Below are 25825 nucleotides of genomic sequence, written 5' to 3'. Positions count from 1 at the left end.
TTATAACATCTCAAATTAATATCAGTCTACTTAAGGAGTCTTTGCACACTATAATGGCTTATGACATGGTTATGACACCCATCATTCCATTCAATGTTATAGTTAAGTAATAAGGGATGAGAATCCAGGGATTATCGTGTGATAGCTCCCTTAGGGTTTATGGTAGAAAATAACAAGATTATATTGTAATACTGTTTGTTTATGCATTGAATAAGGTTTCTCAGTACTCTCTCATCTGTGTCTGTGTGGACTGAGTTGGGGCTCTGGCGATGGCAATTGATTTATGATGGCTTGGTGATAAAACATACAGCCTGCATTCCATAAACTGAGTTGGTGTTTGTGTACTATGAGGTACCAGGGGCCGTTGACAAGCTCCATTATTTCAATAATTAATAATACAGTTTGATTGTTTTGAAGAAATCTAAAACTCTTACAATGGGGGCAGGTAAGCAAGCTGTTACAATATTAAATTACATTTTTCTAAAACAGGCTATAGGCTACATGTGCACCACCGAGTCAGAACAGTAGGCTAAGTTCTTAGGGGGGAAAGGGTACCAAATTCTTAGGGTGAGGCACATGGGCTACTAACATACACAAGGGTGCATTTTGGCATTTGCTGTATGATTGATGAGAAACTCCATATTGCAAATGTACAGTCCCTTACTAGACGTCCGCGAATGTTTGTAGAATTTGCCGACGGCGGCGGGCCATGCACCGGGGCCAGATCTTCCGGGAAGTCATCGAACGAAGTCTCCCGGACATTCGGTTTCCATTTTATAAAATGTTCAAATTTTGGTCATTTTTCCGCTGTCCCGGTAAATTCCAGCAGATGGCGAATGGAATCTTTTTGCAAATGTACAAAACGTCACCAATCACGACATGGCCATTTCTCCTAAACGGAAAAGACTTTGAAGACGAAACTTGGTGAGCATAGGTTTGGCATAATGGGCAGTTAACCCCGAACAAGATGGCGTCGAGGCCTCAACACTTTTTGAGTTAAGGCCATTATTCTAGGATTAAATGTCAAAAACAAAAATAGAGCGCTAATTTGACCGCTTCACGTCAAAGTACATGAACCTACGGTGTCAGGAAAAAAAAGAACCAGACATTTATCTATCGTAATTTAAGAGAAATCGTACAACATACAATTGGTGATGCTCAAAGAAATGTGTTTTTTTTTCTCAAAAAAGTTACAGATCCAGTTGCGGCATGTTCAGACGAATCCGTTAAGGTGGGTTTCGGAACTCTACGTGATTTCTGTGATTTTCTGAAATAACACTCAATCATTCAACCCTCTGTAAATAAGTCAGTTCTTAACGTAAAGACTTAAAACTCCAAATTCTGTAAGAGCCTCCCCAAGGAGGATATGTGTTCACTTTCAGCTTCCTGTGTCAACCGGAAGTACCTTAAATTGGGGTCATAGGGGCTGTTTCGAAGGGTTAAAAAGGTCACATCTTTCCAAAACTTCATATGTGTGATTAGGCAACCCTCATGAACTGTAAATCAGTCATTACTCCCAACAAATGTCAAAGAAAAAAACTCTCACACACACACAAAGCAAGGATGGAGTGACACGGTGCGGGGCTTAACCTCACTAGGGCAGGGGGGCAGTATTGGAGGGAGTGCATTCCGATGAAGACCATCAAAGGTTAGTGAATATTTATAATGCCATTTCTGACTTTTGTTGACTCCGCAACATGGCGGGTATCTGTATGGCTTGTTTTGGTGACTGAGCGCTGTACTCAGATTATTGCAAAGTGTGCTTTCGCCGTAAAGCTTTTTGAAAATCTGAGACAGCGGTTGCATTAAGGAGAAGTGTATCTTTAATTCTATGCATAACAGTTGTATATTTTATCAACGTTTATGATGAGTATTTCTGTAAATTTATGTGCTCTTTCACTGGAAGTTTTGGAGGCAAAACATTTCTGAACATTACACGCCAATGTAAAATGGGTTTTTGGATATAAATATGAACTTTATTGAGCAAAACATACATGTATTGTGTAACATTGAGTCCTGGGAGTGTCATCTGAAGAAGATCGTCAAAGGTTAGCGATTCATTTTAGCTGTATTTCTGGTTTTTGTGACGCCTCTCCTTGCTTGGAAAATGGCTGTGTGGTTTTTCTTGTCTAGGTGCTGTCTTAACATAATCTAATGGTATGCTTTCGCCGTAAAGCCTTTTTGAAATCGGACACTGTGGTTGGATTCTTAACCTAAAGACTTAAAACTCAGGATTCTGTAAAAGCCTACCCCAATGAGGATATGTGTTTACTTTAAGGTTCCTGTGCCAACCGGAAGTGCCTTTAATTGGGGTCACAGTGTCTGTTTCAAAGGGTTAAAAAAAGTCACATCTTTCCAAAACTTCATGTGTGTGACTAGGTAACCCTCATGAACTGTAAATCAGTCATTTCTCCCATCAGATTTCCAAGAAATGCTCACACACAAACACAGCAAGGACGGAGTGATATAGTTTGGGGCTTACAGACACACAAAGCCTGCAATAGTTACCTTTGTTCGAACTATCAAAGAACCGTCAGACCTAGAACTCTGAAACTTTAGAAACCTGTTCTAGAGGTCAAGTTGATAGAGCCACGTAACTCACCGTGCACTAGATAGTTAGATAGACCATGGTGATTGCCTACGGAGCTGTGAAGGGAACGGCACCTCCATACCTTCAGGCTCTGATCAGGCCCTACACCCAAACAAGGGCACTGCGTTCATCCACCACTGGCCTGCTGGCCCCCCTACCTCTGAGGAAGCACAGTTCCCGCTCAGCCCAGTCAAAACTGTTCGCTGCTCTGGCACCCCAATGGTGGAACAAGCTCCCTCACGACGCCAGGACAGCGGAGTCAATCACCACCTTCCGGAGACACCTGAAACCCCACCTCTTTAAGGAATACCTAGGATAGGATAAAGTAATCCTTCTAACCCCCCCCCCTTAAAATATTTAGATGCACTATTGTAAAGTGGTTGTTCCACTGGATATCATAAGGTGAATGCACCATTTTGTAAGTCGCTCTGGATAAGAGCGTCTGCTAAATGACTTAAATGTAAATGTAAATAGTTCTCAGACCGAGAAACTGCCTCGTACATTTGCAATAACTTCAATTAATTTTGACCATCACAAAAATGACGACATTTAGAAAAAGTCCCAGAGTCGCAAGACTAGGTGCATTGAAACCGCCTCGGCCCATAGAGACGGACCCTAACGTTTCTGTCCGATAGCTCATTCAAGGACCCCGTAGCAACGGCCAGAAAATGTGGATTTTCAGCACCAATTAAGGTCGCTGCTCGGGCTCCAAATGACCTATCGAGCCGAAACTTGGGATTCGGGGTCGCCTCAGCTAGGCCTACACATAATGTCAGAACTGGACCCGCAACTAGAACGTAACTACGTGTTTTATGTTTTTATTATGGATTAACCTGTCTGGGATAGGGGGCAGTATTTTCACAGCCGGATGAAAAACGTACCCAATTTAAACAGGTTACTACTCTGGCCCAGAAACTAGAATATGCACATTATTAGTAGATTTGGATAGAAAACACTCTGAAGTTTCTAAAACTGTTTGAATGGTGTCTGTGAGTATAACAGAACTCATATGGCAGGCAAAACCTGAGAAAAATCCAAGCAGGAAGTGGAAAGTCTGAGAATTGTAGTTCTTTTTTTGATTCTCTATTGAAACTACAGTGTCTGTGGGGTGACGTTGCACTTCCTAAGGCTTCCATTGGCTGTCAACAGCCTTCAGAAAGTGGTTTGAGCATTCTCCGGTCACTGGGCAGATAATAGGAGCTCAGTTTCTGAGTGGACTGCCTGGCAACAAAGGGATTGGATATGCGCGGTCACACGGACATTTTGTTGTTTTAGAATTTGCCGCCCTGATATTTCACTGGCTGTGTCCCGCAGGTGGGACGCTAGCGTCCCACGTAGCCCATAGAAGTTAACCTTTCTGGCCCATGGAGTTGCGTATGAAGGTTTTATCCTTTTAACCTCTGCGCTGGTCAACATCCGATGAAATTGCAGAGCGCGAAATTCAAATGACACAAATTGTAATATTAAACATTCATGAAAATACGTGTCATACATCAATAAGTGTCATACATCATTTAAAAGCTTAACTTCTTGTTAATCCAGCCGTTTTGTCAGATTTCAAAAAGGCTTTACGGCGAAAGCACACAATGCGATTATCTGAGGACAGCGCCCCGCACACAAAAGCATTACATTAATTTTCCAACCATCACGAAAGTCAGAAATAGCGACAAAATAAATCACTTACCTTTGAATATCTTCATCTGGTTGCAATCACAAGGGTCCCAGCAACATAACAAATGGTCATTTTGTTCGATAAAGTCCTTCTTTATATCCAAAAAAAGTATGTTTAGCTGGCGCGCTTGACTCAGTAATCCACCGGTTTCCCTCGTTCAAAATGCATACAAAATGAATCCCAAACGTTACCAATAAACTTCTCCAAACAAGTCAAACAACGTTTCTAATCAATCCTCAGGTACCCTAATATGTAAATTATAGATAAAATTGAAAATGGAGAATAGTATGTCCATTACCGGAGATAAACAATGAAGTGCGCGCTTTCATCCATGCGCGTCATAACACTACAGCCAAAATGGGAGCCACCTGGTAAAACTACAAATTCTATCTTATTTTTCTAAAAACAAGTTTGAAACTCTTTCTAAAGACTGTTGACAACTTGTGGAATCCCTAGGAACTGCAATCTAGGAGGAATTCCTTTGATTTTCCCATTGACAGCCATTCTAATCAGGGGTGAGCTGGAAAAAAAAAATTCTGGATGGATTGTCCTCGGGTTTTCACCTGCCATATCATTTCTGTTATACTCACAGACATTATTTTAACAGTTTTGGAAACTGTAGATTGTTTTCTATCTAATGCTACCATATATGCATATCCTAGCTTCTGGGCCTGAGAAAAAGGCCGTTTACTTTGGGCACCTCATTCATCCAAACTTCCGAATACTGCCCCCTAGGTCGAAGAAGTTAAGGTGGAAAAGTTTCTCTCTGACTCGGCAGTTGTCATCGGAGTGGTGATGATGATTTTGAGAAGAGAGACCGTTTCAGACAAGGCCTCCTGCAGGTTGTTCTCGTTGAGTGATTTCAATAAAGAAATTGCTGTGTTTCCAATGTGCAGCTCAGGATGCCGGTAGACAGTGAACAACTTCTCCTGGTTGCCCACAAGCCATAGCTGGGTAGAACACCAGAGTTCTGCGGTGGGAAAGGAATCCTTCAGTAGCGTTTGGACACCACATACATTACCACTCATCAGCGCTGACCAATCGCAGGTTTGTGCAACCAGTTTCTCCTTGACATTCAGTGGAGCTAGGACTTGTTTGATGGTGTTGGAGAAGCCAACACCAGTTTTGTCCTTCACCTCTACAAACACTTCTCACACACACTGTTGTCTGGTAACATGTAGTGCAGCACTATTAACATCTGTGATTTACAGGAGACGTCAGTGGTCTTGTCTGCCTGTACAGACGCAAAAGGAGTCTCAGACACCTCCTTAGCTATAGCTTCTCTGTACAGTTCATACATACAAAAGTTCCTTTTGGATCGTGCTTGATGTACCCTTAAAAAGTGGTTGGTCATTAGAATGCCTTTGTAGTCTGTAATCTCCTTCATGCATGGTCTCAAAAATACACCTGAAAACACCTGGGTTCAAGGAGTCGGCCGACTCATCATGGCCACGCAGTCCTGTCTCACAATTGCCACAAATTAATGCATGTTATAATCCTGGCAGGCACGTACCTATTCTCCTCCGTTTGTTGGTTGTGAAGGTGGAAGGCTCAACTTGGACAGCACACCCTCCACTGAATAGCAGGCAGGGAAAGCAAAATAGTGATTGCTTTGCCATGCTACCACTGCTTGCTTCCAAACCACTCATTGTTGAATTTTAAATTTCCAACTTGTTGTGTAATGTTTATTTCCAATGGCCGATGAGCACCGATACATTTTATCAATAATCTCTCTTCATATGACAAGGATTGAAAAGGATTTGCCAGTAGATTGTCGACTTGATTCATGATGATGACTGCTAGCTAAGATTTTGAAAGTATGATGTTGACATGATCAGTCCAATCAACGCTACTTTACATATAACGTGACTTGACGTCATTTTATCTCTGGCCAATGACCATGAGCCTTCTTGAATGGGCACTTCTAATGTAAGTATGACAGCACCCAAGGTGCTTAAATTCTCCAGCTCTCCCTGTAGATTCTGCGGCGACGTAGTGTCCCATGAGTGACAGAACACTGAGCCAGTCACGTCGCAACGAGAGAACATTACCAACCCCTACGCTCACAAACGGCTCGCTCTATGCCCCTAACTCACTGGTCTACGGCACTGCATCTCAGTGCAAGAGACGTCACTGTAGCCCCTGGTTCGAATCCAGGCTGCATCACATCCGGCCGTGATTGGGAGTCCAATAGGGCGGCGCACAATTGGCCCGGCGTCGTCCGGGTTTGGCCGGGGTAGGCCGTCATTGTAAATAAGAGTTTGTTCTTAACTTTTATTTTATTTCACCAGGTAGGCTAGTTGAGAACAAGTTCTCATTTACAACTTCGACCTGGCCAAGATAAAGCAAAGCAGTGCGACACAAACAAAAACAGAGTTACACATGAAATAAACAAGCGTAGAAGTGTTTTAGGGAGCGTTTGACAGTGATGAGGGGTGGTCGTTTGACCGTGGACCCATAGCGGATGCAGGCAATAAGGCAGTGATCGCTGAGATCCTGATTGAAAACAGCAGAGGTGTATTTGGAGGGCAGGTTGGTCAGGATAATATCTATGAGGGTGCCCATGTTTACAGATTTAGGGTTGTACCTGGTGGGTTCCTTGATAATTTGTGTGAGATTGAGGGCATCTAGCTTAGATTGTAGGACTGCCGGGGTGTTAAGCATATCCCAGTTTAGGTCACCTAACAGAATGAACTCTGAAGATAGATGGGGGGCAATCAATTCACATATGGTGTCCAGGGCACAGCTGGGAGCTGAGGGGGGCAACAGTGAGAGACTTATTTCTGGAGAGATACATTTTTAAAATTAGAAGCTCGAATTGTTTGGGCATAGACCTGGACAGTATGACAGAACTTTGCAGGCTCTCTCTGGAGTAGATTGCAACTCCTCCCCCTTTGGCAGTTCTATCTTGACGGAAAATGTTGTAGTTGGGTATGGAAATATCAGAATTTTTGGTGGCCTTCCTAAGCCAGGATTCAGACACGGCAAGGACATCAGGGTTGGCGGAGTGTGCTAAAGCAGTGAGTAAAACAAACTTAGGGAGCAGGCTTCTGATGTTAAACTGGTCGTCTAGTGCGTTGGGGACAGAGAATAAAAGGAGCAGATTTCTGGGCATGGTAGAATAGATTCAGGGCATAATGTACAGAGAGGGGTATGGTGGAATGCGGGTACAGTGTACCCAGGCACTGAGTGATGATAAGAGAGGTTGCATCTCTGGCGCTAGTTATGCTGGGTGAGGTCACCGCATGTGTGGGAGGTGGGACAAAGGAGGTATCTGAGGCATGTTGAGTGGGACTACGGGTTTCACAGTAAACTAAAACAATGATACATATCCTAAACAACAGTATACAAGGCATATAGACATTTGAGAGAGACATAAAGCGAGGCATAAAGCAATCACAGGTGTTGATTGGGAGAGCTAGCTAAGACAACAGGTAAGACAACAACAGCTAATCAGCTAAGACAACAACAACAGGTAAAATGGCGATGAATGATCAGAGAGGGTCGGTTAACTACACTTAACTAAACTGACTTGCCTAGTTAAATAAAAAAATAAAAAAATTGTAGCTAGCTAGCAGTGGTTCAATGATAAGACAATAACGTAATAAACTCAAATTATGATTTAATAAATAGGCAACAACCATCTGATTGTCAAATCAATAAGATGTATGTAAAAAAGTATCTGGACACCCCTGCAAATGAGTGGATTTGGCTATTTCAGACACACCCGTGCTGACAGGTGTATAAATTCAAGCACACAGCCATGCAATCTCCATAGACAAAGATTGGCAGTAGAATGGCCTTACTGAAGAGCTCAGTAACATTCAACGTGGCACCGTCATAAGATGCGACCTTTCCAACAAGTCAGTTCGTCAAATTTCTGCACTGGTCAACTGTCAGTGCTGTTATTGTGAAGTGGAAACGTCTAGGCGAAACAACGGCACAGCTGCGAAGTGGTAGGCCACACAAGCTCACAGAACAGGACCGCCGAGGGCTGAACCACGTAATGTGTAAAAGTCGTCTGTCTTCGGTTGCAACACTCACTCCCGAGTTCCAACCTGCCTCTGGAAGCAACGTCAGCACAATAACTCTTACTCTGGAGATCATGAAATGGGTTTCCATGGCCAAACAGCCGCACACAAGCCTAAGATCACCATACACAATGCCAAGCGTCGGCTGAGTGGTGTAAAGCTCGCCGCCATTAGACTCTGGAGCAGTGGAAACGCATTCTCTGGAGTGATGAATCACGCTTCACCATCTGGCAGTCCGACGGACAAATCTGGGTTTGGTGGATGCAAGGAGAACGATACCTGCCCCAATGCATAGTGCCAACAGTAAAGTTTGGTGGAGGAGGAATAATGGTATGGGGCTGTTCTTCATGGTTCAGCCTAGGCCCCGTAGTTCCAGTGAAGGGAAATCTTAACGCTACAGCACACAATGACATTATAGATGATGCTGTGCTGCCAACTTTGTGGCAACAGTTTTGGGGAAGGCCATTTCCTGTTTCAGCATGACAATACCCCCGTGCAGGGGTCCATAAAGAAATGGTTTGTTGAGATCGATGTGGAAGAACTTGACTGGCCTGCACAGAGCCCTGGCCTCAACCCCATCGAACACCTTAGGGATGAATTGGAACGCCGATCGCGAGCCAGGTCTAATCGCCCAACATCAGTACCCGACCTCACTAATGCCCTTGTGACTGAATGGAAGCAAGTTCCCGAAGCAATCTTCCAACATCTAGAGGAAAGCCTTCCCAAAAGAGTGGAGGCTGTTATAGCAGCAAAGGGGGGGACCAACTCCATAATAATGCCTATGATTTTGGTATGAGAGGTTTGAAGAGCAGGTGTCCACATACTTTTCGACTGCTGCTCCCGAGTGGCGCAGAGGTCTAAGGCACTGCATCTCAGTGCTAGAGGCGTCACCACAGACCCTGCTTCGATCCCGGGCTGTATCACAACCAGCCGTGATTGGGAGTCCCATAGCGCGGCGCACAATTGGCCCAGCATCGTCCGGGTTTGGCCAGGGTAGGCCGTCATTGTAAAATAAGAATTTGTTCAAATAAAAAATGTAGTGTAGTTATGGGATAGCTAGGATAACATTCTCCTTTGCTTGCTAGCTAGTAAACTAAAGCTAACACACAATCACATCAAGCAGCTGAAATGACAGCAAACTATGTGAATTTCCATTTGTTTTAGCTACTACCTTTGTTTCTATTGCCAGTTCTTTGGATGTATCATTAGAATGATCCTGATAAATGAATTTGCTTGGATCAGAGAAGCTGTCAGTCTTGTCACGTTCATATGCATGGCACAGTGGAGATACAACATGTTGCACAGGTCAGATAGGCTAGTAGCATGGGGAAATATTGTCTAGAGACGCTTTTTTCCAGGGCAGATTAGGTTTATAAATTAACTGGCCGGGCAGTGGGACAGCAGATGTGATAAATCTAATGGAACTGTTAACAGGCATAATGCGTGGATTGTGGTGATAACTCATTGCTATCAACCAATCAGCATCCAGGATCCAAACAACTCGTTTAATAATCTGACAAAGAGATTGGTAAATGATAAAACACCCCGTTATAACATCTGGTATAAAGACACTTATGTAGCATGTAATAGAATAGGACATAAGTTGTCATGTAGACTGTGTAATAGCAGTTGTTATTAACAGTAGACATTAGCGCATAACAACAGGATAAACAGTCATCTATAAACACCCATTATAAACTACTTTCATAAGATTTTATGCCGTTACTCATTACTGTTGTTATATAGGGGTTATAAAAGGCTTTATAAATACATGACTAAGGACACCTACAGTAAAGTGTTACCCCAACTTCTCCTGATCGAAAAGCATTGTAGAGAATTGAAATTTGAATGAGTGTATTTCCTGAATTGACTGGAATTCAAATGTAATTGACAGCAACCCTGGCAACTACACGGAGTAATTTCATAGAACTTCAGAACACTGGCAGTTTGTCTACTTCACATCTTCAGTCTACACTCTGATAATTCCAGATAGCCCAGTGAATAAAACACATGTTGACAATACTGGTGTCAAACCATGCAGATCTCATTAGCATGAAATAACATCTACATTCTCATTGAAACACTTCTATAGCAACTTTCAACGCACAGTATGAAGTTGAAACGAACAACAGTCTGGAGATCTTCAGGGATGTGTAAGTCAGATAAAATTTAACCTAGCAATAGACTGGGTCATAACTTATGAAGGTAGAACCTGCTCTTACCATGAGAAAGATATTTTCCAATCTTCTCCTCCTCTTCATCTTTAATGTTGACGTTCAGCTCCAGTGTTTGACTGCAGTCTTCCAGCTTCACTGATGACATCTCTGGATCCTGCAGTGCAAACTGGGCTCCACTGTCACAATCAGGACCCAGTGACTGTAGGTTTGGACTCAGTGTGGAAGGAGAGAGGCAGGCTGGGTTTGTCCTCACTGTTGATGTTACCAGCCTCAGACTTGACCTGAGTCGGCCTGAAGTAATAAAGAGAAACAGACAGAAAAGTTATTTTCTTGACAGTTCTGGTACTTTCTTTATTCTCTAAAAATAAATTTTATTTGTTCAATTATCTAATTTCAATAGATCAGGTAGCTAAGCATTGACAACTCAACATTCATTAACATCAGACAAAAAGTACACACTTTAAATTACACAATGTAAGTGCACTTAACCTATAGTAGATTTCCTACATTTACATAAATGACTCAAAAAAACATTTATTACAAGATTGCAGTTTGTTTTGATATTATATATGTTATTTCTCATTTGGACTAATCTTCCAAGAGTCCTTAAAAACACAATTTACAATGCGATCACATTTTCACATATAACACACTGTTACAAAGAGACATAATACACTGACATATTGACCAGATTAATACTCTAACAGTCTGAAAAGGTAGATTGATTCCTCCATCTACCCTTGTCCTGCACAACCTTCCAATGTATTATATTTAAATGGTTCTAAAGTACTGTTTGAATTTATATATTGAAAGGTTTCTGGTTCGCTCAGACAATCATTCCATTTCGTTATTGCTCTCAATCTAAATGTTATTTTGCCCATTTCTCGTTTCTGTCTGGATAACACAGATTGTGGACAATCTATTCCTGTTATTGACTGAATGTCTGTCTCTAACCAACTGAATACTGTTGTGAATGGAGTTTGGCCGTTTTAAATGGTGTGCATTGTGAAATAAAATAAGTATGTTTTTTTCAATTATCTTGTTGATTGATGACCAACCAAGAGCATTTAGCATATATACAACAGAAGAACCATATCTCTACCTTAAAACAATCCTTGTTGCTTTGTTCTGTTCAATCTGCAGCCTCCTAACTTGGCTTGCTGATGCACGTGCCCAGACCACAGAACACTAGTTCACCTGACTCCCAATTAATGCTTGGGTTGTTTGCTTAATAATCTAACCTGGTAGATATTTAACTATCCTTCTGATCATGCATGCAATTTAGGCAGCACTATGTACTATGCTCCTGAATGTCTTCACTGTATTACTTCACCTCACAAAAATCTATCGTATTTCCCATTTGTCACAACCTAGTAACAATCATAGATAAACATAGAAACACCTGAAAGTCTGAATATTGTTACACATGTAAAAAAAAAAAATATATATATATATATATATATAAATAAGTGAACCCTCGCTGCCTGCACTGAATGCAGTTGACGTAGACAGAAGGGGAGCCGCCATTTTACCATCCCGTGAATTTTACACAAAACCAATAACGAACTCAGAAATTGCAAATAAATTGATTTTTAAAATTAAATTAACTTTACTAAATTATGTTCATTCACTCAGCCAAACCCAAAGTCTCTAACTATGTGACATAAAATTGTTACGCTCACTCGGCTTGACACAAAAATAACACGTAAAACCTTTACCAAACGTGATAATACCTTAAAGGATGTGTTACCCAGCACGTTATGACATGTTATTTCGATATTACAAAGTTTAAACGTGCTATTACATGCCTGTATTAATAAAAGTGAAACTGACACAAAATATATCGTCTTCACCACACAATTCTGGCGCCTTCCCGGAACTTCCTGTTCCACCACTGCAACAGAGCAAACGCGACATCACAGACAGAACAATGAAACATATATTTCATTGAACGTATAAATGTGAAGCATCCGGTTGGCTTTCCACTCACTACCATATAGGAAGCCCACTGGCAAACAGTGGGAGAAAATGGAACGAGATGGATTTTGGCCTACTTTCTGCAAATGTTCTCATCGAATAAACATTTTATCTCAATACAGTTTTCTGTTCCCCAAACTAAAATCTGTTATGAAAAGAGTGGACCAAGTTTTGTAGACTTTACCCTTTTCAAAAGTTTTTTGAAATGTTGTTTGGGAATCCAAAGGCAAATTTAGTTATTGCACACAAGCACTTCACCGATTAGGCGTTCCCTAACGGAAATATGCAGAGGTTTGCTAGAACACGCCAATAGGATATCACTAGCGGGTGCTTGGCTCTACCTACTATGACTCATTTGTTCCCATTGGAAACAACAAGATGTGGTCTATCTTGGTTTACATAAACATCTTTGGTGAAATCTTCTTCTTTGTGTAAATTTCCGGCAGACTAGACATGTTGCATGTTGCTGCCTATCGCAGGTTGGAGTACGGATTGCACATTTAGGTCACAAAATAAAAATCAGGGAAAAGGAGAATGGGAAAATCTTAAATTGCACCATCTAATCCTGCACCTATACACAATCCCCCAAAACTCTCCACCCCATCCCACTACTTTGGCCCTAAACAATCCTACACCAGGCCATCTGCTTTGGAGGATGGAACCACTTCCCTCAACTTCTTCTGCACTAAAATCTCTCACACCCAAATATGTATCTGCTGCTGCAACTACCACATCTATTTCATGTGATTTCCACTCCATCAGTGCAGTTTTACATCCCCTTTCTCTGTTTTAGCTACTCGCTGGCTACACGTTAGCTAGCTAGTTAGCAGAGCAGTAGATCAAACATCGTTGTTTTACTTAGCCTAGGTAATTGTTTGTATAGTATGTCAATGTTGGTGTCTATTTCAGACCTTATGGCATTTTTCAAGGATTAGCATAAGAGCATTGGAAGAGGAAAAGACCACTAGAGGTCTGGCCATGTAAGTGACAATTTCCCGGTTTGGTCAGGCCCAGCATCAGGGATAAAGATTATCCTGTGTCGGTGAGTGTAGCTATTAAGTGAAGTTTGAGCATCTTTGCAATACAATATGTTCTATACAGCGGTCAACATTCTACAAAGAAAGAGCCACATAACTATATAATCATTAACCAGATTACTCCGGATACCGGACTTCGATGAGTGATAACTCAGTTCTAGAATGTTGCCATTGATGAGAATGAATCTAAATCTATTGACATTCAGAATTGATTTATTTTAGACATCCAGCCTGTTTTGTAGTATAATGACCAGAGACAAATCTTCAAAAGGCACTGTATTTATTTATTCAGAGTGGTACATGCATTCACAGTCTTGATCTATAGGATCCTTCCCACTGTATGATTGATGTCAAGTGATAAAATCCCAAGTTATCAATTAAAAGGTCATGGAAAAACCACTTGTCCTGAAAATTACAGTTTATTAAATATTCTACAGCGGTAATGTCATCAATCAAATCAAACTTTATTTATATGGCACATTTCTTACAACGAATGCATTTCAAGGTGTTCCAAGTCATTCATTGAAAGGCATGTGTCACTTAACATCCTTCCTCTTGGCAGGTCTCTATAGGTGACCAGGGGGTTCTCTCTACCACATGTGAATGCCTCCGTGGAGCTCATCAGTGGAGCCATGCAGCCTATTTTGGTGGTTCACAATATCGTCCGTACGGATGCCAGCCGTGCCCAACCAGGTGCAGTCAGTGGAGTACCTGTACCCGGCCGAAGACTACAACCCTCTGTCCCGAGAGCCCACAGAGGAGGATCATCAGTGGGTAAGGAACAGTCTCTGGGGCAGGTTCAGTGGAAGGAAATGTCTTCTTAAACCTGAGCCAGAACAATCGCTACCCTCCACGTCATCCCTGTCTGTACCGGACATTGTTAAAACAAGGGCACCTGGGGCATGCAGTCATCCTGGCTGGCATGGCGCTGTCGGTGGAGCAGCAGGAGGCTAAACGGCAGGCAACAGTTGGACAGCGCACCAACAGGCACACCATGAGGAGGGAGGTTGACGGACAGCAATTATGGAGCAGTGGTTAGGACCAAAGGTGTTACTCCGTCACTGCTAAAACAGTCCTCTGATCAGTCAGGGTTTTAGGTCACAGGGTCTGGGTGCCTCACCAGATTGTCTGGTGGGCACCACAGCAATGTCTTTATGGTGCAAAGGACCTTACCTTTGAAGAGGAAGGATTCCAACTTCACTGAAAAATGTGAATGTTCTATCATCAAGTGAGAACATTTCGTTTCCCTGGCTGATATGGTTGCTACTTAGAAATACTAGAACAATACATTAATAGATTACATTCACTGCTATAAAATCAGTCTCCAATTTAAATCACATAGTTTACATAGACCCACCGTGGACCTTTGACAAATAAATCTCAGTGTGAAAAGGCTTTCCACTGTCTGTTTGGTCAACGACACTGGTGGTATTAGATGATCCTAATAAGTGATGTAGCCTAGTAAACGATGCCCTCCTCTGGTATGTTCTATTGAACTGTCTGGGACTCGTTGTTTCCCTGCTTACTACTCAAAGATATTTCACTGATTAAGTCAAAGACGAAATGATCTTCAATGCACTGGTCTCAAATGTATTAGCATAACTAGGCTACACAGAACCAAGGCTGGTCCATTGTAAAATGAGAGGCTTTATTATATTAAAACGTGTCCCAGTCCAATGTGCCTAGCTCTGACCACTGGGGCATGGCTTACGGAGCGCTCTCTGAAATACATGCTCTTATCGTCTTGATTTGAACGCTTGTTATGGGCATTTTTACATGTGTTCCTTACACCTGTTCCGTGTGTATTTACAGGTTATTTGAACGCATGAACTGGTGCCACTACACACGTTTTGAACGCCTGTGTAGTCACGGTTACTTTTCATGCGTCTGAAAGTACCACATTGTACCCCCACCCATCTCCATTTCCGCGACTTTAGCTTCCGGCCTGTTGCGATGAATCGCTTACTCAGGGAGGGAGGAGATGTTTGTAAATATGGATTAAATTGTTAAAATTAGTCAATTAACGTTAGATTTACAGAATGTAAACGCTACAGCAAGGCGTTGCGTTGATGAGAAAAAAAATGGAAGAAGAAATTAAAACGACTTTTCCCACATAGCATTACAACTCCAAAGCTGACGCTGGCTAGCTAGCTTATTTTCATTGAAATAGCATGGCTAGCTAGCTAGCTAGCAATAATCTTTTGTCTAACCTGTAACTAGTGGTTGTTACGTTGTGGAACAGAACAATAGTTATTTGTACTTGTCATTTGGTTGAGACTAATATTAGTTTAGAAAATAATTGTTTACTTTGTATTTGTTGTGTAATTGGTTGGCTTTGCTAGTTAGCAAGCGGAGATTTATTTGCTCAAGTTGGCTAACTTAGCTATTAGCTAATGTTTTAGGAGAACAGGCTAGCTCCCTGCAGAATCTAAACAATTGAGAATGGGGAATAAGATATGTCTGTTGCAGTGCCCAGACGAGGTGAGAGCAAACTGCTACAGAGATAAAAAGTAAGATCTCTATCTTTAGTTATATTTCAAGGTTGAACCAATGCAATAGGTATTTTATTAGCTTGCTAAATTAGCTGTTTTTCCTGATAATTTCTATCTGATAAAGCTACACTCTTAGAAAAGGTGCTATCTAGAACATTAAGTTATTCAGCTGTCACCATAGGATAACTTTTTGAAGAACCCTCTGTGGACAGGGGGTTCTACATGGATCCCAAAAGGGTTCTACCTGGAACCAAATAGTTATGGGGACAGCTGAAGAACCCGTTTGGAACCCATTTTTCTAAGAGTGTATCTAGTTGTTGTTCTAATGCAATGGCCATGTTACAGCCACAACATGATCATTTAGTCAAGCATCTGAAGACTAGCGAGGAGGAGAAAAGCCTGCTTTGGATGAGCAAGGAAGAACAACAACTAGCTATATCAGATAAACATGTTCAGGAAAAGCAGGGAGAGAGCAAGCTAGTAGTAGTAACATTATTTGAACCCTCACATGCGCATGTATCCGTGTTATATTTAAGCAATAAGGCACCTCAGGGGTTTGTGGTATATCGACAATATACCACGGCTTGGGGCTGTTCTTCTGCATGATGCAACAGAGTGCCTGGATACAGCCCATACCTGTGGTATATTGGCCATATACCACGAAACCCAGAGGAGCCTTATTGCTATTAAAAACTGGTTACCAACGTAATAAACAAGTAATATTGACTCATACCCGTGGTATACGGTCTGATATACCATGGCTTGCTATCTGTCTCATGTTGTACGTATCATCAACATGAACAAGACTGAATTCTGTTAAATTGTCAACTGGTCTAAATTCCTGTTAGGAAGATGTTGCTGTTTAGAATGACATGTTTATGATGATGTTCACAGGAATCTCCAAATGCTATGTTGAACGAGCACCATGAATGAAGGAGGGGGAGGAAAACAGACAGCTTCTTTCTACCACCTTCACCAAGTCATACAATGTTTGCTTCATGAACAATTGTTACATCTATTCTGTTCATGTGCTGGATGTAATTTAGCAGGTCTATAGTATAATGTATTGTTTTGAAATATTTATTAAATATCTATTCAGTCAAGTTATTTTATGTTTGCTAAAATAATGTTTTGTACTGTTACTTTGTACATAGTGAAAGTGTCATTAGTTTTGAGCTAGACTATGATCTGGGACATGTCTACTGCTCTTTAAAATGTTGATGAATGAAATTAGCACCGTTTCTAATAGTTTGTTGCTACTGTCTGGTGAGGAAGTGGGCAATATGGAATTAATGAGAAATCACAACTTGGACAACGTCAGGGAATAAGTATACACTGAACAAAAATATAAATGCAACGTAAAATGTTGGTCTCGAGCTGAAATAAAAGATCCCAGATATTTTCCATATGCACAACAAGCTTATCTCAAATGTTGTGCACCCTGGTCCTTCCTCAGCTGCATCGGTAACCGTTTATATAACATTTAAATTCAGCCTTTGTGGTTTGGAAAGTATAGTGACTAGTATTGCTTTAATTTATTCATCAAACAAATGGGGTTTTGGAAAAGTAGGTGCTTAGCTTAATACTTCAGACAAGGACAAATTATGGCTAGCTAATTTAAAATAAAATACCTTGGTGCAATGCATAAATGCTTAAAATAAACTTTTTTTTTTAAATCATAAAATGTGACGTTACCTACCAAATAAGTTTTCGGCAATTATCCAAAAACAACTCTCCTTACCCAATAGGCTGTAATGGTGTAATGAACGCATGTAAAAATGCCCAGAAGTGTTCAAATCGCCAGTAAACGGACACTGGACAGGGTTTAAAAAAAATCACGTGTACAAAAAAAAAAATGACATTTGACACTTGAAACAAGCAAGTGAAAAATGATCATTTCAAGTGTTAAGACGTGTTCATATCTGACAGCTCGAGTTCTCACGCCTGTGGTTCGAAAACGTGGCGTCATGGTTCTGTCAAGCCTCTTTGTTGACAACTAACCATCTCGCGACTCGGGTATTCAGCCAATCAGCAGCTGCCGCTGCAGTTGAGAGTAACTTCGGGCAAAACAAAAGATTGAAGTGCCTTTGCATGGGGTATGGGAGTAGGTGCCAGGCACATCCAGCCAACTTGTCACAACTAGGAAGCATAGGAGTCAACATGGGTCAGCATCCTTGTGGAACGCTTTTGACACCTTGTAAAGTCCATGTCCCTACGAAATGAGGCTGCACTGAGGGAAAAAAAAATGTGCAACTGAATATTAGGAAGGTGTTGTTAATATTAAATACCTGTTATGCTGACAACATAAACACTACCATGGATACCTGCTATGCTGACAACATAAACACTACCATGGATACCTGCTATGGTCATGAGGAAACGTTATAATCATTACCATAGCCACAGGAAGTAGAGGTGCTGGGCTCCAGTCACAATCAGGAACCAGTGACTGTAGGTTTGGATGAGAGAGAGGCAGGCTGGGTTTGTCAACCTGGAAACTCTGGATAGGATCCCAGTCCTAAATAGAAGTCTGAGATCAACTTCCTGGTCCTCCCCTGTGCATGCTACATCCCCTCCCATTGTGACTGTGTGTATGAACACATTTTGAACAATGGCTTCCTAAAATGCTGTGGTGTTTAACACAATAGGAAAGGTTGTGGTAGATGTGGGCCATCACAGGTGAGTTCACAGCTCTTCCACTCTGAACAATGGGGCATGGAAAGGTTAACACAAGCTCCTCTCTGATTCCATTCGCCTATATTAAGAATGTCATACTTGAATTGTGGTAGTAATATTGTCCCTGGACTTTGGCACCATAGAAAACACATCACAATTATACATTGACAAAATAAAATGTTATTCTATTTAAATATAAAAACATGTCCTTTATACTGCAAAACATTATTTGTATGCATTGTAGAACATACTGGGGGCTAGCTAATTGGCATGTAGAGGTGTAGTGACATGTATTGAGTAGATACATAAACATTTAAATTAGTTTGAATGACATCAATTAAACAAAAACATTGCATTGTCTGTATAGATAACCCAAAGTTTGACCAGCACAAATTCATGTAGAATATTTATTTTTAATTAGCACATCAAGTTCAATGCAGTTAACCAAATACTAGATTTATTAGTGTCATTGAATGTAAGACAATTTAATAAACCGGTAGTCATTTCAAAGTATGTGTATCAAACAAAAGTTACTTAGTAGTAAAAAAAATAACCCACCCAAACTAATGGTGAAAACTGATCATCTCTATCTGATACATGTGTCTACCAACTCATTCCCACAGAAAACTGCAGAGGGAAGCAGTACCACCCAGTCAGCCATCAGACTCCATTGTTACAATGTGAGAAGACTCAGAGGGCATTCAACCCTAAGGGCAAATTCAAGGTACTCTCAATATCTTTAGAGTAAAAGCAAAAAAATAAAAAATAAAAGGACTGACAAGGTGCACCTTGATCAGTAAATTAACAAAAAGCTAACATTCTATAACATGCCCTTTCCTCTGCACAGTTCTCTTACAGTGAGAAACAATAGGATCCCAATAGTGTTTCTCTTTCTTAAATGTTATCAAATTCACTGTTACCACTTCCTTTATGAGATGAGAAGGAAGTGATGGAGACTTTAATCTTAGCTTGTCTGAGAGAACTGATGAGGCTTCTCTCCTGTATGTATACATTGGTGTGTTGTTAAGCTGCTCTGATCAGAAAAACTATTTCCACAATCAGAGCAGGAGAAAGGCTTCTCTCCTGCATGTATACGCTGGTGACATTTTAAGGTATCCAATCGGGTGAAACTATTTCCACAATCAGAGCAGAAGTAAGGCTTCTCTCCTGTATGTATACGCTGGTGACATTTTAAGGTATCCAATCGGGTGAAACTCTTCCCACAGTCAGAGCAGAAGTAAGACTTTTGGTCTGTATGTATTCGCTGGTGACATTTTAACTTCTCCAATTGCGAGAAACTTTTTCCACAGTCAGAGCAGAAGTAAGGCTTCTCTCCTGTGTGTGTTCTCTGATGAACTGTTAGCTCAGATGATGTTGTGAAGCATTTTCCACAGTCAGAGCAGGAGTATGGCTTCTCTCCTGTATGTACACGTTCATGTACTTTTAAGGTATCCAATCGGGAGAAACTCTTTCCACAGTCAGAGCAGAAGTAAGGCTTCTCTCCTGTGTGGGTTCTCTGATGAACTGTTAGCTCAGTTGATGTTGTGAAGCCTTTTCCACAGTCAGAGCAGGAGTAAGGCTTCTCTCCTGTGTGTATACGTTGGTGTTTCTTGAAGTTGCTCTGTTGAGAGAAACTCCTCCCACAGGCCGAGCAAGAGTAAGGCTTCTCTCCTGTATGTATACGTTGGTGTTTTTTTAAGTTGCTCTGTTGAGAGAAACTCTCCCCACAGTCAGAGCAGTAGTAAGGCTTCTCTCCTGTGTGTACTCTCTGATGAACTGTCAGAGCCCTTGATGTTGTGAAACTCCTCCCACAGTCAGTGCAGGAATACAGATTTTCTTCTGTGTGCATTTTTAAGTGTATTTTTAGCTTTGATAGAAATGGGAAAATCTCCTCACAATGTGGGCAGTGGTGAGACCTCTTAGCTCTGTGATCTTCCTGCTGTTGCTCTCTGGATGTAGAGAATGTCTCTACATGGTCTCCTGTGTGAACAACATCAGAAGAACCAATCAGTTGGTGTGATATACACTGAGTGTACAAAACATTAGGAACACCTGCTCTTTCCATGACAGACTGACCATGTTAAAGCTATGATCACTTATTGATGTCACTTGTTAAAATCCACTTCAATCAGTGTAGATGAATAAACAAATTAAAGGATTTTTAAGGCTTGATACAATTGTGACACGGATTGTCTGTGTGCCATTCAGAGGGTGAATGGGCAAGACAAAAGATTGAAGTGCCTTTGAACAGGGTGTTGAAAGCTTTCCACAGGGATGATGGCGCATGTTGACTCTTATGCTTCCCAGTTATTTCAAGTTGGCTAAATGTCCTAGGTGCCAGGCGCACCAGCTTGTGTTAAGAAATGCAATGCTTCTGGGTTTTTCCATGCTCAACAGTTTCCTGTGTCTGTAAGAATGGTCACCACCCAAAGGACATTTAGTCAACTTGAAACAACTGGGAAGCATAAGAGTCAACATGCGCTATCATCCCTGTGGAAAGCTTTCGACACCTTGTAGATTCTATGCCCAGACGAATTGACGCTGAGGGCATAAGGGAGTGCAACTCAACATTTGGAATGTGTTCTTAATGTTTTGTACACTCATTGTACATGTCAAATACATTTGATGCACTTTTTAAAATCAGCAGCTGACAAAGTGCTTATACAGAAATCCAGCCTAAAACACCAATAAGCAAGCAATGCATATGTAGAAGCACAGTGGCTAAGAAACTCCCCAGAATGCAGGAACCTAGGAAGAAACCTAGAGAGGAACCAGTCTGAGGGGTGGCCAGTCCTCTTCTGGCTGTACCGGGTGACATACGGTGCATTCGAAAAGTATTCAGACCTCTTCTCTTTTCCCACATTATTACGTTACAGCCTTATTCTAAAATGGATAACTTTTTATTTATTTATTTTTTTACAAATCCTCATCCACACACACAATACCCCATAATGACAAAGCTAAAAACAGGCTTTTCGAAATGTTTGCAAATGTATTAAAAATAAAAAACAAAAATTCCTTATTTACATAAGTATTCAGACCCTTTGCTATGAGACTCAAAATGTATCTCTGGTGCATCCTGTTCCAATTTATCATCCTTGAGATGTTTCTTCAACTTGATTGGAGTTCATCTGTGGTAAATTCAATTGATTGGACATGATTTGGAAAGGCACACACCTGTCTATATAAAGTCCCACAGTTGACAGTGCATGTCAGAGCAAAAACCAAGCCATGAGGTTGAAGGAATTGTCCGTAGAGCTCCAAGACAGGATTGTTTTGAGGCACAAATCTGGGGAAGGGTACCAAAACATTTCTGCAGCATTGAAGGTCCCCAAGAACACAGTGGCCTCCATCATTCTTAAATGAAAGAAGTTTGGAACCACCAAGACTATTCCAAGAGCTGGCTGCCCGGCCAAACTGAGCAATCGCGGGAGAAGGGCCTTGGTCAGGGTGGTGACCAAGAACCCGATGGTCACTCTGACAGAGCTCCAGAGTTCCTCTGTGGAGATGGGAGAACCTTCCAGAAGGACAACCATCTCTGCAGCACTCCACCAATCAGGCCTTTATGGTAGTGGCCAGACGGAAGCCACTCCTCAGTAAAAAGGCACATGACAAACCGCTTGGAGTTTGCCAAAAGGCACCTAAAGACTTTCAGACCATGAGAAACAAGATTCTCTGGTCTGATGAAACCAAAATGTAACTCTTTGGCCTGAATGCCAAGCGTCACGTTTGGAGGAAACCTGGCACCATCCCTATGGTGAAGCATGGTGGTGGCAGCATCATGCTGTGGGGAAGTTTTTCAGCAGCAGGGACTGGGAGACTAGTCAGGATCAAGGGAAAGATGAGCGCAACAAAGAACAGAGAGATCCTTGATGAAAACCTGTTCCAGAGTGCTCAGGACCTCTGACTGGGGAGAAAGTTCACCTTCCAACAGGACAATAGCCAAGACAACTCGGGAGTGGCTTCGGGACAAGTCTCTGAATGTCCTTGAGTGGCCCAGCCAGAACCCGGACTTAAACCTGATCTACATTTTCTAGAGAAACCTGAAAATAGCTGTGCAGCAATGCTCACCATCCAACTTGACAGAGCTTGAGAGGATCTGCAGAGAATAATTGGAGACACTCCCAAAATACAGGTGTGCCAAGCTTGTAGCGTCATCCCCAAGAAGACTCGAGGCTCTAATCGCTGCCAAAGGTGATTCAACCAAGTACTGAGTAAAGGGAGATATATATATATATAAAAGCTGAAATCACATTTATACACATTTTCAAAAATGTATCAAAACCTGTGTTTTTGTTTTGTCATTATAGGATATTGCGTGTAGATTAATGGAGGGGGGAACTAAATCCATTTCAGAATAAGGCTGTAACACAATAAGGCTGTAACGTGGTAAAAGTCAAAGGATCTGAATACCTTCCGAATTCACTGTATGAATTAAAATCAGTAGGCTGGTACTGTATGAATTCATATCTGTACAATACAAAAGAGGAATAAAACTATTCTAAAAGTGGGTAAGAGTCAAAAGCTAAAAAGGTACAAAAGGGTTAGTAACTACACTCAGAACTTTAAAACACTGGCAGTTTGTCTACTTCACTTCTTTAGTCTACTCTCTGATCACTCCAGATAGCCCAGTGAATAAAACAAATGCTGGCAATACTGGTGTCAAACCATTCAAGTCTCAGTAGCATGAAATAACATCTACCTTCTCATTGAAACAGTTCATCATGAAACATTTCTTCTGCAACTTTTCATGCACAGTGGGAAGTTGTAATGAACAACAAATTTAGTTAGATATAACCTGCTCTTACCATGAGAAACAGATTTTCCAATCCTCTCCTCCTCTTCTTCATCTTTAATGTTGACATTCAGCTCCAGTGTTTGACTGCAGTCTTCCAGCTTCACTGATGCCATCTCTGGATCCTGCAGTGCAAACTGGGCTCCACTGTCACAATCAGGACCCAGTGACTGTAGGTTTGGACTCAGTGTGGAAGGAGAGAGGCAGGCTGGGTTTGTCCTCACTGTTGATGTTACCGGCCTCAGACTTAATCTGAGTCGTCCTGTAGTAACAAAGAGAAACAAACACAAAAGTTAGTCTTGACAGTTCTGGCACTTACTTTATTCTCTTAAAAATATTGTTTTTTTCCTTGTTCAATTATCGAATTTCAATAAAATCAGGTTGCTATGCATTGACAACAAAACATTAATTCACATTAGACAAAGTGCCCACTTTAAATTACACAAAGTAAGTGCACTTAACCTATAGTAGATTTCATACATTTACATAAATGCATAAATTACTCAAGCCATTAAGGTTGCAGTGTTTGAGGAAGCACTATGAACAATTTTCTTGAAAAACGTCATCTTCACTGTATTATTTCACTCCAAAAAAACTATTGTATTTCCCATTCACATTATAGATAGAAACAACAATGTGTCTGAATATTATTACACGTAATTTGTTTTACAAAAATATAAGAAACATTGCATTCAGCCTCACAACTGTAGTGCAACAGTGAAATTGTCGCCCTCTGGTGCATCTGCACTGCCTGCACTGAAGTCCGTTGACGCAGACAGAGCTGGCGCCGCCATTTTACACAAAAACAATAACATGTAAAGGGAGCTCAGAAATCGCAAATAAATAATTTATTCATAGGTAATTATCTATGTTCATTGTAAAGCACCGTAATAAGTCTAGCTATCGACTTATAAAACTGTTTTTAGTCACGTTTTCCACTCACTCGGTTTGAAGCAAAAGAACACAAAACATTTACCAAACGTGATAATTTGTTACCTAGCACGTTATGACATGTTCTTTTGATATTAGACAGTTTAAACGTGCTATTACATACCTGTAGTAATACATTTAAAAACGGACACAAAAGGTATCTTGACAACACAGTTCTGGTGCCGGCCTTCCCGGAACTTCTTTTTCCCCCACTACAACCAAAGATGTTAAGTTAAAACTTAACTTCACAAGCACAGTGAAATGCCTTTCTTGCATACTCAAAACCAAAAAAATGTAATTATCAATAACCATATATTACTAGAAAAAACACGAGAAATAAGAATAGGAAATACACAAATAAGTAAGCATACTATATATACACAGCAAATAGTTAAGTCAGTTCCAATACCATACTTAGATGTGCAGGGTCTACTGGAGTGATGGCGGTAGATATGTATAGGGGTAAGGGGACTAGGCAACAGGATAAGATAAACAGAGCAGCAGCAGCTTGTATGTGAGTGCGGGTGTGTAGTCAGTATAAATGTATGTGCATACTATGTGTGAAAGGAGAATGTGAAAATCTTAAAATTGCACCATCTATTCCTGCACCTATACACTATCCCCCAGTACCCACCACTTTAGCCCTAAATGATCCTACAACAGGCCTTCCCTCAAACGCCCTTCCCTCAAAACTGACTGTAGATCTTCTGTACTAAGATCTCACACCCAAATATTCCTCTGCTGCTGCAACTACCACATGTACCTTCTGTGATTTCCACTCCACCAGTGCAGTGCAGTTCATCACCATGGCTATAAATGCAACATATCCAACCTTACTAAAAAACTCATCCTCTCTGGATCTTTCTCTCTTCAGACCTACTCACTGGGAGGCTCCCTTGCCCTTGGGCAACCCTCTACTCTCTTTGTCTCAGCATAGGAAACGTTCTGCCCCACTCAAACTGACAATTTCAACCTGCCTCTGTCACAAGGCATTTCCGATCCTCAGCTGCATTGGCAACCCCACTGTTGACACAGTGCTTTCTCTATCCCAACTGTACACTCCCTCTGACTATGCCCTCCTGCACTTTCCTCACATCGTGGGATCCCTCTTCTACACACTGCTGCAACATGTCCGAATTCTTGGCACCTAAAGCACCGTAATGAACTCAGAACATAGGTTATATTTGGTGTTCTGCGAGGGCCTAACCTTTTCAGGTAGCAACTCTGTCAAAGCTCAAGACAAACAGGGTATTCTCAGTCACGCCATTGCCACCAGGTCTACGTCTCACCAAACGGCTGGCAACACAAACACTAGGAATATTCATTTTCATTTGATCCTCCTCTACCCCACTGATCACCCCTTTGAGCGGGGCCCTACTCTGGAGATCAAAGCACGCCACAGGTTGAGACCCGAGCCGCGTGACTTGAAGCACCCGCTTCCTCTGGGC

General features: G+C 41.4%; 1 protein-coding gene and 1 long non-coding RNA gene across 2 annotated transcripts in view; one reads left to right on the top strand and one right to left on the bottom strand.

The window, feature by feature from the left end:
• The window catches only part of LOC106592870 (uncharacterized), a 61209-nt gene that overhangs the window by 29099 nt on the left and 6285 nt on the right, over positions 1–25825 (bottom strand). The window contains exons 2-4 of the mRNA XM_082963310.1: positions 23461–23709; positions 19622–20632; positions 10516–10761 (exon numbers count right to left, since the gene is read on the bottom strand). Of these exons, the coding sequence (XP_082819436.1) occupies positions 10516–10761; positions 19622–20632; positions 23461–23709 (1506 nt within the window). The remainder of the gene's footprint in view (positions 1–10515; positions 10762–19621; positions 20633–23460; positions 23710–25825) is intronic.
• On the top strand, positions 15158–17394 carry LOC145861471 (uncharacterized). The gene is made up of 2 exons (XR_014381286.1): positions 15158–15994; positions 16871–17394. It is a non-coding gene; the product is annotated as an uncharacterized LOC145861471 (long non-coding RNA).

Source organism: Salmo salar, chromosome 17 (genome assembly GCF_965601325.2).
Source record: "Salmo salar chromosome 17, fSalSal1, whole genome shotgun sequence".
NCBI classification, from domain to species: domain Eukaryota; kingdom Metazoa; phylum Chordata; class Actinopteri; order Salmoniformes; family Salmonidae; genus Salmo; species Salmo salar.
Note: the sequence above shows the minus strand (reverse complement) of the source record. Positions and strands in the feature narration are given on the sequence as shown.